Source organism: Vigna umbellata, chromosome 1, assembly GCF_029865625.1.
Source record: "Vigna umbellata cultivar VRB3 chromosome 1, Vumbellata_1.0, whole genome shotgun sequence".
In the NCBI taxonomy this organism is placed as follows: domain Eukaryota; kingdom Viridiplantae; phylum Streptophyta; class Magnoliopsida; order Fabales; family Fabaceae; genus Vigna; species Vigna umbellata.
In genome coordinates, this window is record NC_142165.1 from 98,464,372 (window position 1) to 98,482,864 (window position 18,493).

At 34.1% G+C, this 18,493-nt stretch overlaps 4 protein-coding genes across 4 annotated transcripts; 3 read left to right on the plus strand and 1 right to left on the minus strand.

Annotated features, from left to right (window-relative positions):
• Positions 1-243: 243 nt before the first annotated feature.
• LOC124827027 (transcription regulator/ zinc ion binding protein) lies at positions 244-2,775 on the minus strand. Its single transcript, XM_047300001.2, has 4 exons — positions 2,470-2,775; positions 1,488-2,165; positions 1,287-1,385; positions 244-902 (listed from the first exon to the last, which is right to left on the minus strand). The coding sequence occupies exons 1-4, from the start codon at positions 2,623-2,625 to the stop codon at positions 543-545; spliced, it is 1,293 nt and encodes a 430-aa protein (XP_047155957.1). The 5' UTR covers positions 2,626-2,775; the 3' UTR covers positions 244-542.
• Positions 2,776-3,333: 558 nt separating this feature from the next.
• On the plus strand, positions 3,334-4,074 carry LOC148206956 (uncharacterized). Its single transcript, XM_088109227.1, has 4 exons — positions 3,334-3,395; positions 3,481-3,613; positions 3,685-3,737; positions 3,822-4,074. The coding sequence occupies exons 1-4, from the start codon at positions 3,334-3,336 to the stop codon at positions 4,072-4,074; spliced, it is 501 nt and encodes a 166-aa protein (XP_087965353.1).
• A 2,841-nt stretch (positions 4,075-6,915) lies between these two features.
• LOC124827017 (Tetratricopeptide repeat (TPR)-like superfamily protein) lies at positions 6,916-10,153 on the plus strand. Its single transcript, XM_047299991.2, has one exon. The coding sequence runs from the start codon at positions 7,041-7,043 to the stop codon at positions 8,979-8,981; it is 1,941 nt and encodes a 646-aa protein (XP_047155947.1). The 5' UTR covers positions 6,916-7,040; the 3' UTR covers positions 8,982-10,153.
• A 3,729-nt stretch (positions 10,154-13,882) lies between these two features.
• LOC124827005 (alpha/beta-Hydrolases superfamily protein) lies at positions 13,883-17,898 on the plus strand. The gene is made up of 4 exons (XM_047299981.2): positions 13,883-14,201; positions 14,661-14,976; positions 15,741-15,900; positions 17,199-17,898. The coding sequence occupies exons 1-4, from the start codon at positions 14,025-14,027 to the stop codon at positions 17,665-17,667; spliced, it is 1,122 nt and encodes a 373-aa protein (XP_047155937.1). The 5' UTR covers positions 13,883-14,024; the 3' UTR covers positions 17,668-17,898.
• The last annotated feature ends 595 nt before the right edge of the window (positions 17,899-18,493 follow it).

Here is an 18,493-nt window from a genome sequence, read left to right on the forward strand (position 1 = left end):
AATTCCCAGCAACAAAATTACATCAACAATGGCACAAATACAAAACCGTGATAAAAACTAAAGAAGATAGGTTTAGTTGAAAAGTTGTTCATCACTGAAGGATACTATTATCAGACTTTGACATTTCTTTATTTCGGAACATCTTTTTCTAAATATAAAGAGATGTTTAAATAAGTTATTAGTTGCCAAGACTTTGTAACCACTTCTGCCTAAAAAATGACGAGTTCTTAACACACTGATTCATTTGCTAAGTCCAATCTCACTGATTATAATGGTTCTCTCCAACAAGGCATCTCTAAAATATCAGACACCATCCCTTTATCAATAGTTCGTTTTAGAGAGGTACTGTCTAGCCAGTCAAGGGGAAACATGAAGATACACTAAGACATTGTACAAACAAAAATAACGTTGCCTAAAATTCTTCTTTCTGAAAAAGGTAATTGGGACCATTAATTTCATGGGTTATACGAGCAAATAAAAAAGAAAATGGAAGAAAACAAATGAAAGTGTACCTATAATCAGTAAAAGCTGGACAAGGCACTTTATTTATTATAGTTCGGTAAACATTCACCATCATCTTCCATGTGCACTCCATTTCCCGAAGATGCATGCCAAACATTTTCATTTGAAGCTGTTGCCAATTGGTTTTCCATCATAAAATACTTCTGGTCATTACTATCATGCTGCACTCTTCCAGTAATCTCTAAGCACAAGCCCTTGCTTATACCTTTATGTGATTGCTTATCTTTAGCAGACTTCCTACTAAAGCCCAGGTCCACAAAAACCGGTTGAAACTTAAGAGTTGGGTTTGGTTTGATACGGTTGACTTCCCTTTCATCCCGTGGACGTAATATTCTATTTTCAGACTGTAATTCTGAAACTTCGTCTTTATTCACAAGGACCTGCAAGACATAAATCAGAGTCAAAAATGAAAAACAGGCAATCCGCGTAATAGAAGGATTAAAAAGCATACGAAGACTAATTATTATACATACAAGCATAAACAATGGGAAAAAGGGTGAAGGCATGTAAGACAATGGATAAACATATCACTGAAAGGACTTTTGCATGACACATCCAAGTTTTCTATTCTACACAAACCATAACATGCAATATGCAATACCATCAAAATAATGAATGGAACAAGCATGATAACTTGATACACATCTGTAGATACCATGAAATAATCACACAAGAAAAAGACGTTTGTTTCAAATTCTACACACTAATGCTGCAGCAAATCCAACTAGTAAATTTAGGCAAAACCATATGGTTAAAACATAAACCTTGCGGCCGACAAGATCAAAAGTCACTACAACTCTATTCCGTTTGGCTCGCTCAGCTTCTTCCATCTCCTCTTGCTTCTTCTTCAATAGTTCCTTTTCCTAAAGAACGAAGACAGAAAAGAAATTCTCTAATGCATCATAACTCATTATAAAACTATCACATGTGAGCAACAATTACAAGTCGTAATCAGAGTAGAATACCTCCTTTGACAACCAACTGTTTCCATCAATCTCGTAGTAGTCACTTTGGTCATCAATGACTGTTGTACGAGCTGCAGAGTTCCGGTCATATTCTACAAGCCTTTTTGCATAAGCTTCAGCAGCAGCCTCGGCATCTGACAAGGGAGGCAAACCTTCTTCCAGACCGGCATAGGAACTTCCCTCTCTCAACACAAGTGCACCACAAAACTGACAAGGCCCTTCTCCTTCTTGCTCACAAACTATTTTGCCACAGGACAAGCAATTGCTGACCAGCCTGTGTCGACGTGCTTGACAAGAGCATGGCCTTCCCTGCTGGAACACAATTGACCCTTTGGCAGCCTCAGCAAGTGAAACAACTTTCCCAGCTTTCTTCTTTTTGGAATTCACTTGGTTTCCCTTTTGTGACGATCTCGATTCACTTCCAACAGTTGGAGTTTGATTTTCCTGATTGCTGCTAAGCACATTTTTGCTGGGTTCTGCTTGATGGCTGCGGCCAGAGCCTTTTGATGCTCTAACTGATTTCTTTGTTCCACCAGCTGATGACTCAACAGATGGCGGTTTGACATACGCATGTAATTTGGTAGTTGGAACATCTGTGTTAGCACTGAACTCGGAATAACCTCTTCGCCGTAAATACTCTGCAATCACGGTTTTCCCTGCTTCCTGACCAATTATATTCTGCAAAGGAATAAGATTAAGATAAACCTAATCAGAAATACAAATGAATGCATTGTAAGATATTCAGAACAATTAATCCTTAAACTTCAATTATAAGTGATTAATCTAATAATAGTTACCATACTAGCACATTGAACCCTAATATCCCAAATTTCCAGAGAGTGAAAAGATCTGTGATTTGGATTACTTGCAGAATACATTTTGAAATAACAAATGAAATAATTACGGATTGGAAGCAATAGGAATCAAAATTTCATAAAATAAAATAAAAATAGTTATCGTTGGCAAAGTATAATAAAATTACGTCAAGGTACTCTTTGGCATCTTGTGGCTGGGCAAGGTCGCAATAAGAAACAAGGCCTTTGATGATCTCTTCATCCAAACCTAAACCCAAACCAGTTTCAATCTTGGAGCACAACTCGACCAGCGCCTTCTCCAGCCACTCCCCCGCCGACTCCATCTCCTCTCTCCACCGCTACTCCTGTACGGTACCGGATTGATCTTTATTATTAGGTGCCGTTTTTTCTTCCAAATCTTCACTCCGTGACTACTCCCAAATTTTAGAACAGAGAAAAACAAATATCATATATTCGCATTCTTTTTAGGCATACACTAGACACCTATTGTTTTATATATAAAAAAAGTAACATTAAAATTACATAAAGAAAAGGGGTGATGTTAAATATGTATTATGGTACTCATATTTGCGAATATGTCCTCGTTTTTTTTTTTTTATTGAATCCAAATACTTATTAATTTGAGGTAAAATAATTTTTTTTTGTTAATTTTTGATTAACGCCGTCTAATTTTGATGAGTTGAATGCAGACATTAATAGCTCATTTATAGTGATTCAATTACGTGAAAATTTGATTTTAAAAAATTAGTTTTTGACATGGATATTTGTATTTAGGGATTTTTTTACTAAAGTTGCATTAGAGGATTAGGGATTGCTACCTGGTAAGTTAGGGATTTTACTTGGGGAGTGAGTGAAAATTAGGGATTTCATTTCGCAAGAAGAAGAAGTAGACGAAGACAATCACGTGGAGGTGGAGGAACCGAAGTGAAAGTTTACGCTAGTTAAGGTTAGTATGATGTGTGCTATGTTTATGCGTTGTGGATATGTGGAGTGCAACAACAACCACATATCCACAACTATGGGAGTCCGAAATGAGGAAAATTAAAGAGGTCAATGTAGATGCATTTAAATACTTGATTGCAATTCCACCTAGGTATGTATTCACTGTTCCTCATACTTTATATTTACTGTTATATTTAGTTTGAATGAATATATTTACTGAGATCTTCATCTCGCAGGTTTTGGTCAAGATCTAGATTCACCCCTACATCACATTGTGACACTCTTGTCAACAACATGTGTGAGGGCTTCAACAGTGTGCTACTTCATACTAGGTCTAAGCCAATTATATCCATGTTAGAAGACATTAAGGTTTAATTATGAAGAAATGGGCTACCAACAGGAATAAAATGACATTATATCAAGGTTTTGTCTGCCCTAAGGTTCTCAACAGATTTCAAAAGCAGTCATGGTTAACAAGATATTGGTTACCAAGGTAACTATAATCATACAATTAACTTGGTCTTCACTTTATGTCTACTTTGTTGGTAACTGTGTTGTCATTTTGTACTGATGGCAGGTGGTCATCAGACTATTTATTTGAAGTCATACACATTTCACAATTTGGAGAGAAATTTGTTGTCAATCTTGACAACAAAGACTGTAGTTGTAGAAAATGGTTAACCAGTGGCATTCCTTGCACTCACACCATCACTGCAATGAAGTTCTTGAATTTAAATGCAGAAGACTACATTGGGCATTGGTTTAGGAAGTCTACTTATGAAGAGACCTACAACACCATCATTTATCCTATCAATGGTCAACATGTGTGAGAGATTACACCATATCTAGATGTATTACCCCCAAAGAAAAGGGCAATGCCAGGAAGGCCCAAGAAAAAATGAAGACTACAGGCTTGGGAGTTGAAGAAGAATGACAATGAATTAAGAAAGGGTGAGAGTAAAAAACCATGTGGTCTCTGCAAAGAAATGGGACACAACAAAAGATCTTGTCCACAACGACCTACAACAACAGAAGTGCCTCCTGACCAACCTAGTCAACCAACAGAAGTGACAATACCTTCAACACATGTCCCTGCTGACCAACCAACTCAGGAGTCTAATGTGCTTCCTTCTCATCAATGAATTCTTATTTACTTCCATTTTGAAGACACTCTTTTAAATATCATGTAATCTGTATTGATGAAGGAACAATGTTTTATGAGTTATCTTTTGGTGTAATTTCATTAGGTTGTTATCTTTTGGTGTAATTTCATCAGGTTTGTTATGAGGTTTTGTCATTGTAAGACAATGTTTGTTTTGTTATAAGATATTATAAGACAAAGTTTATTGACCATTACGTATTGATGTGGTGATCATTCTTGTATGATAGTGATTGACCATTACGTATGATGTTACTTGTGCACTTCCTTTAACTTATTGCCTCAAATTAACAAGTATTTGGATTAGCAAAGAAAATATAACAAATAAGACGACAATATTAAACAGTAACAAGTCACCTTTATAAATAAAACAGACAATAACATTCCAAATATCAAATTATATTGCATAACCTTCCACTAACAAATCAACCTAGTTTCATCAACATTAATATCACAATTACATTACAAACACATATAATAACCTCCATCCCCATTAACACCTTCAACCACTTTTCCAGACTAACAACACTAGGCTATTTTCAGCTTTTCAACATCTTTCTCTTTCATCTTCATCAGCATTTGTTCCATCTTCATCAAACTTCCACCCACTTTATTTCTTCCACTTTCTTCTACAGTGACCACATTTCCTTCATGAATTACATCTTCACTGCACCACTGAAAGAAGTTGCATCCAGAAGAACAATCTTCATTCCCACCCTATCCAAGAAGAAAACACACTCTGTGAACGCAATCTTGACTCCCACCCTCTGGAAGAAGAAGAAAACCACATTAAAAGTCAGATTATTGCATCCATTAAACTTACCTTGAACTTGGGGCATCCCCAAAATCTTTTGCCCTTGTTTTTAGGGGTTCTTGCAATGCGAAAGACTGCATTCTGACCACAGAAGCAAGTGGGTTTTACACCCAACCTGCTGACACTGTCACAACTCTGTTGAAAACCCGAACCCAAGCATTTGCAAGAAGAGGATGAAGCAGACATTTGATGAGCTAAATTATAAACATTGCTTTCACAACTCTACTTCCAGCACTCTTCCTCCCCAGCATGAACAAGTATAAACTTTCGATGTCGGGTTGATTTAAATATTAGGGCTTAGGGCTATCAACATAAAAAATTTAGTTGTCCACGTGGAATGTTTCATTATACAAAAGAACCACCCATTCAACTTAATACATATTGCCACGCATATAAAAATATTTACAGCTCACCATGTGCAGACGACGTCAGTCAAAAATTAACGGATAGGGCTTTATTGCCTCAAATTAACAAGTATTTGGATTCAATTGGGACAAAAAGAAAACGAATACCTAGTTGAGATTTGCTATGACCCAAATACATATTTAACCTACAAATTATTATGATATTTTCAATGCTATGTTAATATATATTTTTTACAATATCTTGATATTAGCATGTTATTATTTATTGGATTTAGATTATATTAATATAATAATAAATAAATAATAAAATATGTATATCAAGTTAAAATGTTGTAACCAATTTTATGCTAACTTTTTCTAAGTGCACTTTTGCTGTCAGCTCTATTACGTATTTTCTAAATTTCATGCTAAATTTTCTAAGACACATTCTCCTAAATGAATGGAAGATTTTGTTATTTATTAGAATTGTTTTGGGTTTTTCTATTTGAATTATAAGGAGTTGCTTGCTGGATTTTTTTCTTGTAATTTTTATTTTTTAGGTGCACACGCTTATTTTTTCTATAAAAAAACATTAAAATTACAAAAAGAAATGGGGTAGTCTTACAAATTATTATGACATTTTCTTATAAATCTATAAAAAATTTAAACTAATGAAAAAAATTACACTAGAAAAATATGCAATCCGAATTTTCTCACATAAATATTTTTAGCGATTCTATTTAATAAATGTTTGGTTATTGTTTTTAAAAAATAATTTATTTATATACACTGTATATTGTTTTATCCTCGTACAAGAGTGTAATGTTATCAAATTTTTTATATTTATCTTTGTTAGAGAATTTAGTTAATAGTATTATAGGAACTCTCTTTTAATTACTTATTTTAAGTATACATGTTATCTATCAAGTTTATACAGACTATAATCAATGTTTATTTATAATTTTATCTTAAATTAATAATGAAGAAAGTATTTTCACTTATTACTTTTATATTTTTCATATATTTTATGAATTATTACTTAAATAATATAATTTAATAATACATAAATATATAATTTTATTAAAATGAAGCATGATTAAACGATTCAGATAACCTATTTTACTTTGTTAAAAATATATTCAGAACGAATTGAGAGTTTTACTGCTCCTACAACAGAATGAGTCAATGTTAAGAAAAATTATCATTTCGCATCCATTTTTTTTCTTTTACCTTTACTTTGCAATATTTTTCAATAATAAAATATTATATTTAATTAATAAACTTTTATTCAAATTGGATAGATAAAGAAAACAACATCACAAAAGTCATAATGAAAATGTGAAACATCCAAGATTGAAAAATAGACGTGGCTAAAAAAATGAAGGAAAGATGTTCTGATATGATATTAAATTTACTTTGGGGTTGCTGAAGATCACACTGATGTTCAAGAATATACAGAGTTAAGTTTTAGCGGCTTGAATGTTGGGGGAGGGAATGGAAGAAGGATGGGTTGTTCGTCTGCTTAGCAAGTGCAGAAACCTGAAATCCACGAAGCAAATCCACTGTCACATCGTGAAAACCGGTCTTCACGCAGACCCCTTTGTGTTTGGCAAACTCCTCCTTCACTGTGCCGTTTCCATCTCCGATGCTCTCCATTACTCTCTCAGGCTCTTCCACCACTTCCCCAATCCTGACACCTTCATGCACAATACCCTCATTCGCGGACTCTCTTTCTCCCAAACCCCTCTCCTTTCCCTCCACCCATTCATCCAACTGCGTCGCCAACCCACCCTCTCCCCCGACAGCTTCTCTTTCGCCTTCGTCCTCAAAGGGGTCGCCGACTCTCGCCAACTTAGGCCCGGCATTCAGCTGCATTCTCAAGCTTTTCACCACGGCTTTGACACCCATATCTTCGTTGGGACAACGTTGATCAGCATGTACGCTGAATGCGGGGACTCCCTCTCCGCGCGACGAGTGTTCGATGAAATGTATGAACCAAACGTCGTCGCATGGAACGCTGCTATCACTGCGGCTTTCAGGTGTGGTGACGTGGAAGGCGCAGGGGACGTGTTTGGGCGAATGCCTGTTCGGAATTTGACCTCGTGGAATGCCATGCTTGCTGGTTATGCCAAGGCAGGTGAGCTTGGGTTGGCGAGGAGAGTTTTTTGTGATATGCCTCTTAGAGATGAGGTTTCTTGGAGCACTATGATTATTGGGTTTTCTCATAATGGTTGTTTTGACGAGGCTTTTGGGTTTTTCAGGGAGTTGCTGGGCGAGGGAATTGGGACAAATGAAGTGAGCCTCACTGGGGTGCTGTCTGCTTGTGCACAGGCTGGGGCGTTTGAGTTTGGTAAGATTTTACATGGGTTTCTGGAGAAAGCTGGGTTTCTTTATGTTGGTTCTGTGAATAATGCTCTCATAGATACCTACTCCAAGTGTGGGAATGTAGCTATGGCTAGGTTGGTTTTTCAGAATATGCCAGTGGCAAGGAGCATTGTTTCTTGGACATCGATAATAGCAGGGCTTGCTATGCATGGTTATGGAGAAGAGGCAATACAGCTTTTCCATGAGATGGAAGAGACTGGAGTTAGGCCAGATGGTATTACTTTTATATCACTACTATATGCTTGTAGCCATAGTGGCTTGGTTGAGGAAGGGTATGGTTTTTTTTCTAAGATGAAGAATGTGTACGGTATTGAACCTGCCATTGAGCATTATGGTTGCATGGTTGATCTGTACGGTCGAGCTGCTAGGTTGCATAAGGCCTATGAATTTATATGTGAAATGCCAGTTTCTCCTAATGCTATCATTTGGAGGACACTCCTTGGGGCTTGTAGCATTCATGGTAATATTGAATTGGCAGAGCTTGTGAAAGCAAGGCTGGCTGAAATGGACCCAGACAACTCTGGTGACCATGTACTACTCTCAAATGTTTATGCCGTTGCAGGGAAATGGAAGGATGTTGCCAGCATCAGAAGAACCATGACTGAGCATAGCATGAAAAAAGCTCCTGGTTGGAGCATGATAGAAATTGACAAGGTCATCTATTGTTTTGTGGCAGGTGAAAAACCTAATGAGGTCACAAAAGAGGCTCATGAAAAACTGAGGGAAATAATGTTGAGACTCAGAGTAGAAGCAGGTTATGCGCCACAGCTAAGGATTGTTCTGCATGACATTGAAGAGGAAGAAAAAGAAGATTCAGTTTCTAAGCACAGTGAGAAGCTTGCTGCAGCTTTTGGAATAGCAAAACTTCCCAAAGGAAGGATTTTAAGAATTGTGAAGAATCTTAGGGTTTGTGGGGACTGCCATACCGTGATGAAGCTGATTTCTAAAATTTATGGAGTAGAAATCGTAGTGAGAGATAGAAGCCGCTTCCACTCGTTCAAAGATGGATTCTGTTCTTGCAGAGATTACTGGTGACAGGTGATTGATCAAGTAGCTTATCTTGACTGGCTTTGTTTATGAGGAAAATACACAATTTCTTGATTTTCTCCAAATTGGCTGATCTAGATAGCTCAATGCTGATGACATGACAGCAATTTGGCGTACATGATGTGTGAGGCATGTTGGTCTAATATAATGGCTACTAGAGAAGCATCTAGCTATTCTGTCTAGTGGTTTTTCCTCCCTTACTGGAGAAGTATGGTGAAATGGTTAATGCCCATTAAATGAGAAGAAAGCCAATAACTACTGTTTTTTCTACCATCATTCCTCTAGAGTACAAGACACCTGTTGGAAGACAAAAAGAGACAAGTGAAAAGGATGAATCAACAAAAGCCATACAAACTAGTGAGGAGCAGCGCTTAATTGAGTTATTCAGAATACAACGATTACGGTAACAACAAAACCCTCACGGAGACAAATAAACATGGAATGTTTCAATCCGTTGATGAACAAGCTGCTTAGGGCCTCCCAAATAGCATGCCACTTGGATTTTCCGGAAACATCAATTCTTTATTATGATAATGATAGCCATACACTTGCTCCTTGTTCCCGTGCACCTACCTCAAACCAAAATTTGACGGGAACATCAAATGGTCTCTCCAACAGGTCATGGGAATTGGAGTTCAGTGGCAATGATTGTGGATAGAATATAACAGAGAACATTGCCAGGTCCATTATCAATGACAATTCTTTGCTGAAGTAGCTAGGCAGTTGTTGTAGTAGCAGAACTTGGTCTCTTGGTGACTATGGCGGATCGAACGGTCTCTTGTTGGGAGAGACTAGTTGTAGCTTTGGTAGTAACATTTTAAATGGAAAGATGTTGGCTCAGTTCATTGCATCGGCTTTGTGAATATAGTCCCATGGCACCCTTAATGCATCAAATGCAAGAAGACGAGATAATAAGAGTGTTCCTCTCCATATGAATTTGGTAAAATTCTTTTTAATGGCTGGTGATTATGCTTAATATCTTTTTTTTTCCCTTTGGTTGGCGCTTATGGTTGTATTGACATAATCGAATCATCCATTACCGACAAAGTTTGACACAGTTGGTAAATAGTTAGGTTTTTAAGAATGCTGATTGGGTTTAATTAGTCCTCTGTATGAAAAATCTTTTGTTGCAAGAAGAAAAAACCTGTTTTGACTATCTTTATACTATATGGTTATTAGCTGTAAGTGTTCGTTGATGGAAGCAAAAATAAAGCCATCGACTAATTAATATTTTGTTTTTGTTCTTTAAAAGAAATTGTGGATAAGAAAGGGCCCAACACAATATATATCATTACTTCACTCACGAGTTATGGAAGTAGCCTTGCATTCTACATTTACAAACCAATGAGCCAGACGGAGCAAATATAATGCTAATATGCTTCATTAAGAGTCTTTCTTTTTTCTTCATAACTCACATTTTTTTCTACCTATTTTATTTTCTTCTTAGTATTTCGTGATTTCAAATATGGTGCAGGAGACATAGACTAGCATAAACTGAAAAACTGCAAATAATAAGGGAGTTTCTTCCTGCATCCCCAACTTTTCTTGTCCTTTCCATTTTGCTCCTACAAATTATATATTATTTGTATTCTCTTCTTCGTGCAAGCCAAACCCTTGGTGTGGGGTGGGTGGTTGAGATAAATCAAAACAAGCACCAAATTATGTAATCCGATGTTTTTTTTTTTTTTTTAATTTTGAAACCCATTTTGTGTGTTCGGATTTGATGGTGTTAATGGTAAGAAAAACTAAGTATGAGTCTAAGTTTCACATTTAATAAAAATGAAAAAGTAAAACATTATTAATTTTTTATGTGATTGAATTTATATATTATTAGTGTTGTATCTTTTTAATGAATTCCTTCTCGATAAACTTAATATTAACTAGATTTCATAATTCGAAGTTGTTAACAAGATCTTTTAATAACACACCTAATATCAAAAAGCTAATATCAAAAGCTAGTTCCATGATCCAATTGAATTTCAAAATCCAGTACACATGATTTGAACCAACTGGATTTAGCAGACACATTAGTTTTCACAATTTTGGTTCACACAACGGATTTCATAATTCGGTTCACTGGTTCATCACTAATTCTATAACCTTCGAACCTACTCTCTAGTAATGGTGGTTTTCCACAGTTCGAGTGAGCTCTACAGCCACACTTCCTCCACCAACATCTTAACATTATATGCTTGCTCAGCAGCTAGTGGCCACCCAATCATTGGCACAGCATGGCTAAGGCTCTCCAACATAGAGTTCCATCCACAATGGCTCAGAAACACTCTTGTGGATTTGGGCGACAAAATCTCCAACTGGGGTCCCATTTGTGAACCAACAAGTTCCATTTCACATACACACAAATACTTCAGTCAAATGATGTTTACTAACTTTCGTTTGTATAAGATTATCTAGGAATTTTTTTTTACTTAAAATAGAAAATTCAATATTTCAAGTAATACTCACCAAGAAATCACTTCACCGCATAACTGTACGCTAATTCTTTTCAAATTGTTCCCAAATAGTTCACTCATTGAATCATACTTATTATTAAAATAAATTAGATTTCACATGCATGGATTGTGAGCATGATATTGTGAGCTAATTCTTTTCAAATTCTTTTCAAGTCTTCAATTTTTCTTTGGGTGATAGGGGGTTTGCTGTCATGGTATTCCCATAATGGTGGGGTTTGTGAGCATGATATTGTTGAGTTCTATGTTAATGAGGATCCTGGAAGAAGACATTTATGCTTACTCGAATTACAGGATTCGGGTAAGGACCATTGTGCTGCACTCATACGCAATTTATCCAAACTGAATTGCTCATTTCTCATATTACATGTAACACTTAATTCGGTAAACATTAAACCATAAAAACTAACATCGAATTTCATAATTTGATTTTAATCACGAATGGAACACGAAGTCCGGTTCAAATCTCCAGTAAACTAACACTGGATTTCATAATCCGAAACACACAAAAATCAAAGGCTAATTTTGCAATTTAAAAAAATGGGGTGCAGGAAGAAAATAATTAGTGCATAAATAAGCACCCAATACTAATGGTCTAGTTTGGGTGAATAATTTAGATAAGAGGTTACTCCCTACACCACTCCTGTATCATCACATTTTTTTTAAATTTTAAAATTATCCTTTATATTTTAAAATATCCTACACCTTCACATTTTTTCTTCAACGGATGTCACATCCCATGTCGTTACATCCGTTCAAGTTTTTTGTTTTAATTTTTCGTTTATTAATTTAATATTTTTTATACAATTAGTTAAACGAATGTGTCACATCCTGTTAAGATTTTTTTTAGTTTATTAATTTATTATATTTAAAATTAATATATAAATATTATTTAATTTTCTTTTAAATTTATTACATAGTCATATATAAATTAATTTTATTTTATTTAATAAAATTATTATTATTAATTTAATTTATATATTATTATTTAGTTAATTATTATAATATTTTCACATTATTAATTAAACGGAAGCCACAGGTTTTTTTTTAAGTTTATTTATTTATTATATTTTAAATTAACATATAAATATTATTTTATTTTATTTTAAATTTATTACATAATTATATATAAATTAACAATTTTTTTAAATAATAATAATTATTAATTTAATTTATATATTATTTAATTAATTATTATAATATTTTTATATAATTAGTTAAACAGAGTTAATTCTTTATTTATTTTTTTAAGTTTTTAGTTTACGGATGTGTCACATCCGTTGATGGATATCAAAGGTGAAACGGATGTTAACATTTGTTGTTGAAGGTGAAATGGATGTCGACATTTATTTTATTAGAAGAGCAAATTAAATATGAGGTGATGCAGAAAGCATTTGGTGGTGGAGGGAATTACACTTCCTAAATAAGTCTTTTAAAAACTTATGTCTGAGTTTTCTTCTGCACCTCTTTACTTTTCTCTCTATACTTTAAGATTCCAAAAATACTTTTTTTTAACGAATTTTAAAATTCTATGAAAAGAGTTTAAAATTCGTTAAGAAAACAAAGATAGTTTTAGAATTTTTAGAAAACGTGTAATACAGCAAAACCTTGGAATGGTATAGATAGAAACAGTTATGTTATCCTTTTCCACATACACTAAACTTTATTTATTTATTTATTAAAGTACCTTATGATGTCCATAAGCATTTTTAGTTCATCTTAATTACCCCGTAATATAAGATATTGACTTATTGAACTACTTAAATGTATTATTTATCCAAATACAATATAATCTAATAAAACAAATAAGTTTACTTACATGTTTGCGTGCAAATTTATTAAAATAAGTTGAAATATATTTTAATAAGTTTTTCCATAAAATGTATTTGCTTATTATAATCTATCCGAAAACATTCAGTTTCATTGACACGAACTCTCTAATAAGTTAAACTTTTTTATGAAAAAATTATTCTACCAATAAATTAGTTAATTTGACTTTTATTCAAAGTTTGATATTTTATTTTAATATATTTATTTAATTTTTTTTCACAGATATAATTTATTTATGTTTTTTGAAATATAATTTTTATAATAAATTTAATGTGATTTTTCGTATTCTTTTATTTTTTTTATTTTAATAAAATTTTATGTCAAAAATGAGTTTATTTAGAAAGCAATTATTATATACACACATCGATCTTGGAAGAATAATATTGAGATAAATTAAAAAATATAAAAGTCATGCCATTTTTTAATAGTTTAAATGTTATAATGGACTACTTTAATAAAGTTTTTTATTTTTAAAAATATACTGTAACAATATTATAATTTTACAAATGTGTGGAGATTGATTTTTATTTTTGACGTATTTTCCTTACAATTATGGACAACTATTGGATACAACTCCTGTAAGCAGAGTTTTGATTTCTGATTTTACCATCACCAACCAAAAATCTCAACGACTCCATGGTCAGCATTTTCTGCTGGGTCCTTAAACTTTAGGTCTTCAATTTTTCAGGTTAAGCTTTCACCACTGTCCATCGAAGCTCTGCTGCATTCTCCAATGGCTCTCCACGCAACATTTATGCCTCCCTCATCTCCAAAATTTAAACTTTACGCCAAAATTCGTGCACCCTTTTACCCTCACTCTGTCAGATTCCTTAGCCCCTTAAAAATTCGGGCTTCAACTACTCTCGATTATTCTAATGTCTCTGCCAACGACAAATCCTCCCCTTTGAAGGTCAGAATAACTTCCCCCTCTAACTGTTAATGGCTGTATTTCATTTTACTACTTGTGCTTTCCAAATTACTTTCTCGGTTTTGTTAAATTATTGTACTGAATTCGTGGAAGACAATTTTCACCCATTTAACAACACACACTTTCACTATTTAGAAGGTTAAAGTAAGAAACTCTAGTGATAGATATTACTTTAAATGTTGTTTAGTCTAGTGTTTTAATAAGATTTCAAGACTTACGTTTATCTGAAATTCAGAAGTCCGTTATGTCGTTAACGTAATAAACATTCTATTGATTTGTCTTCATTGGCTTATAGAAGCAATTATCTTTTCATTGGATATTTAACAATTGAAACTCGGAATTTGGATGCTTTTTTAATTGAGAGAAAATATCAAAGCCATGTCAGAATTTGCAATCATTTCTGTTGCCTCACTCATATTGGTTTTTTCTTTTTTCCATCAGACTAGTAATTGGCAATGGAAATTCAAGGACAATCTTATAAACATTTATTATGAGGAGCTTGTAAAGGAGAGCCCGGAGCCTTCGCAAAATATCTTGATGATGCCAACCATTTCTGATGTTAGCACTGTTGAGGAATGGAGATTAGTGGCTGGAGACATTGTTCAGCGTAATGGCAATGCCAATTGGCGGGCAACTATTGTTGATTGGCCGGGCCTGGGTTATTCTGATCGGCCAAAGATGGATTACAATGCTGATGTCTTGGAAAAATTTCTGGTTGATTTTATCAATTCACCAAATAGTCCCATAAAACAACCAGGTACTTGTTGAGGGGCATTCTATTTTGTAATAATTTTCATTTAATAGTTAACGTTAGATTAATCTTTCTATTTATGAAATCTGGGCTTGCAGTTATCATTCATCTCTTTTTGATAATATTTACTTATTATTAATTTTTTGATTTACTTTGTTTTGGGCAGTTTCAGTTTGTTATTTACGCATAAGTTTTTAGTTTAGTGTACAGAATAAATTTAATTATCAAATTTACTGCATTGGATTACGTTTATGAGAAACTTTGCTAAGCTATTCTTCTATTTTTTAGTTTTTAAGATGTAATTTCTGACCTACTTACTAGGCTTTGGTTCCCCCCTGTAATTGTTGGATATGAGAAATCTACTGTTAAGTTATTCTTTATGTTGATTTTTGAAGATATAATTCCTAACCAAGGCTTTTGGCGTTGTTATTATTTTTTTATTGGCAAATTTGGATGATTAAGGCTGTTGAGAGAGTATTTGTTTCACTCTTTTATGCTTTATGAGAACAAGCTTTTTTCTCTGGAGCTAGGAAATATTTTTTTCATTGAGTAGATGTTCTCGTGGTACCATGCTTCTTCTTTTATTATCTGTATCTCCTATGATGCATTTGTGAATTGTGGGGTCAAATATATCTCTGTTTACCTATTAATTGTCTTCTGTTGAAATGATTTTTTCTAGATTGTGTATCTGTTTGTATGAGCAGTTGAATATGACCTGCCTTTGTATTATTGATTAATGTTCTTCACTAACATAATTCATGTTAAACTAGAAAATGATCTGATAATTTTTGGGGGAGGGCATGCTGCATCTATAGTGGCCCGTGCTGCAAAAAAGGGCCTGGTGAAGCCCAAAGCAATAGCTGCTGTTGCACCAACTTGGGCTGGTCCCCTTCCTATTGTGTTTGGTCGAGATTCCAGCATGGAAACAAGGTACTTTGATGCTCTCTTTTTGAGTGTACATACTTTTTCCTTGCTGCTGATTTTAACATTTCTTTCTGGTTTCTAGAGAGGTAAACAAATTTAAGTCACCAAACTTAAACATTTTTTACTGGAATGTAATATAATTAACTTCAGGCAAATTTTCTTGCAATTGTTGAGGCAGTAGAAGGATACAGTGCTGGTTTTGATTATATCTGTTTGTATCAAATTTAGTTTGTGAATTGTCAAGCTAATTTTTGAACCTTGAGTTCTAAATTGTATTGGAATGTATGATTCATCAACATATTAAGAATAGCTTGAAATGTAGTGTAAATGATGTATGGTGCATTGGTGCTCAGTGTAATAATCTTAAAATGGGAATTGAGTAAACAATTTGTATGGTATAATTTGTATTATAACCATGGATCTCACAAGTCATAACCAAGTCCCACTATCAACTGATATAGAAACTAATACATAATAATATCCAACACATTGCTATAGTAATGTACCCAATTACACTCACAAGTTTCTTGTCATTCTTTGTATGTTCTTTCTAAACGGTAGCTCTTCCCAAGAACAGTAGCCCACGTTGTTTATAAGAGACATTCAACTTATTAATGTGGTGTGTCTTTTGAAAAAAACATACAATGTTCTTCCCCGTCTTTGCCTTAGTAACCACAGCCAATATTTGGGAACAATGAAAACAAAACAACGATATAAGGTTTATATAGAATAAGTGACTCTGAGGCCTCTGTTTTAAAGAACAGAAATTGAGCAATGGAGGGAAGGAGTGAGTGCTGCGAAACCCCTTTTCACAGAAAAAGTAATGGAATAATCAAATAAGGTGTATTCCTTTAGTTCTTTTTGGTACGATAACTTATGCTTATACAACTTCTCACATTTATTTCTTGTTGAGAATCGGAGAAAACATAAGCAGCAGTAATAAATACCTGTAGAATCGTATGATTCATATGGGTGATAATATGAAATCACACAGGTTCGTGCATATATTTTAAGATTCAAACCTTAACATCACCATATGAACTGTTAGGCTTTAGAATCTTTTGGATTTCGGTTATTAAAATTGTAAATCCTGCGACTCTAACAACTGTGGTGAAAATAACTCCACGCTCTTGGTAACAATGTAATATACCGTGGCTCTTAAAAGATCTTCCACCAATTTCGTTTGATTTCTGTATAATTCTCGTTGATATATATTCAAAGAGCTATTCATGCCATGGCCCCCTTACCTTGTCTTATAGCATAACTGATGTATATCTTTTGTCTCTTCCTCGTGAACCTGACAGGTATGGTTTTCTAAGGGGCACCTTAAAGGCTCCTGCAGTTGGGTGGATGATGTATAACATGCTGGTGAGCAACGAGAATGCAATCCAATCACAGTACAAATCCCATGTATATGCCAATCCTGAAAATGTGACTCCAGGCATTGTGGAAAGCAGATATGCACTGACAAAACGAAAAGGAGCGAGATACTTGCCGGCGGCATTTCTGACCGGTGAGTTAGATCCGGTTACATCCCGGGAGGAGTTCCTGGAACTCTTTGCAGCTCTGGAGGGAAAGACACCGGTTCTGGTTGTATCAACCAAAGGATCTCCTAAGAGATCAAAGGCTGAGATGGAAGCTCTTAAGGGAGCTAAAGGGGTGAGCAAGTTTGTGGAAGTAGCAGGTGCTCTTCTTCCACAAGAGGAGTATCCTGCTTTGGTCGCAGAAGAGCTTTATCAGTTCTTGCAAGAATATTTTGGTTCTGTTGCTTAGACTTGATAGATATTTAATTTCTTTTGATGATTTATGTATCAACAGGAGAATATTAACATCATTGATGTTCTGCAACTCTTGCCCTTCATCAATGTTGGTGCATCTTTTGGAGGCACAAATATTAATTGTTGAGGGTGTATACAACTATACATGGTTTATGTAGTGTGTTTTTTGTTTGATTTATAAAGAAATCCTCCTGAATAAGAAGCTTACACTTATCATTTGTTTTTAGCAATGCTTTTTTTTGGACATTTCACATATTATGGGATTAAAGTTAATATTGTTTTATCTGGTTAAAGTTGATACTGCTTTATCTAGTTTCTTGATTAGGAACACTACGTTTAACTCCTTTCAGGAATTTTAAATTCTTAAAATTTTCAATAATGAAACTCATTATAACAAGAATCTTAACTTCTGAAACTCATTATACCAAATGCGATATTAATTGGTCTTATAAAATATTTGGACCGTATAAAAACAAGCTATTCTCGTTTCATAAAATCTCATGAACACTGTTGTATTTTATATAAGAACTACTGTGTCATGTAAAGTGGCTATGATTAAAATGCTTTAGGCATGATGATGGATAATTAATATGAATTTACTTTCGACACCACAATTTTCACCTGAAAAATATGATTAATTAGATATAACTATCAAAACAACAAAGATTTTCATTTAACGTAACACAATATTCAAATATGCTAAAGTGAAACAATTATTTGTTAATTGATTCACATGTTCAATAGTCAATATATTTAAGTCTTTAATAATAAATCAAACAGGTATCTAAATTAGTTTAATTAAAATTCTACACTAGAAGATG

What these genes read in the sequence shown, in the direction of transcription:
- LOC124827027 (XM_047300001.2), bottom strand. Translation starts at nt 2,625, where the DNA reads ATGGAGTCGGCGGGGGAGTGGCTGGAGAAGGCGCTGGTCGAGTTGTGC. An exon ending in ACAGTTGGTTGTCAAAGGAG is followed by an intron (nt 1,386 to 1,487) that starts GTATTCTACTCT and finishes TTCGTTCTTTAG; the next exon opens with GAAAAGGAACTATTGAAGAA. An exon ending in TTGATCTTGTCGGCCGCAAG is followed by an intron (nt 903 to 1,286) that starts GTTTATGTTTTA and finishes TATGTCTTGCAG; the next exon opens with GTCCTTGTGAATAAAGACGA.
- LOC148206956 (XM_088109227.1), top strand. Translation starts at nt 3,334, where the DNA reads ATGAGGAAAATTAAAGAGGTCAATGTAGATGCATTTAAATACTTGATT. An exon ending in CCATGTTAGAAGACATTAAG is followed by an intron (nt 3,614 to 3,684) that starts GTTTAATTATGA and finishes GTCTGCCCTAAG; the next exon opens with GTTCTCAACAGATTTCAAAA. An exon ending in ACAAGATATTGGTTACCAAG is followed by an intron (nt 3,738 to 3,821) that starts GTAACTATAATC and finishes TACTGATGGCAG; the next exon opens with GTGGTCATCAGACTATTTAT.
- LOC124827017 (XM_047299991.2), top strand. Translation starts at nt 7,041, where the DNA reads ATGTTGGGGGAGGGAATGGAAGAAGGATGGGTTGTTCGTCTGCTTAGC.
- LOC124827005 (XM_047299981.2), top strand. Translation starts at nt 14,025, where the DNA reads ATGGCTCTCCACGCAACATTTATGCCTCCCTCATCTCCAAAATTTAAA. An exon ending in ACAAATCCTCCCCTTTGAAG is followed by an intron (nt 14,202 to 14,660) that starts GTCAGAATAACT and finishes TTTTTCCATCAG; the next exon opens with ACTAGTAATTGGCAATGGAA. An exon ending in TAGTCCCATAAAACAACCAG is followed by an intron (nt 14,977 to 15,740) that starts GTACTTGTTGAG and finishes ATGTTAAACTAG; the next exon opens with AAAATGATCTGATAATTTTT.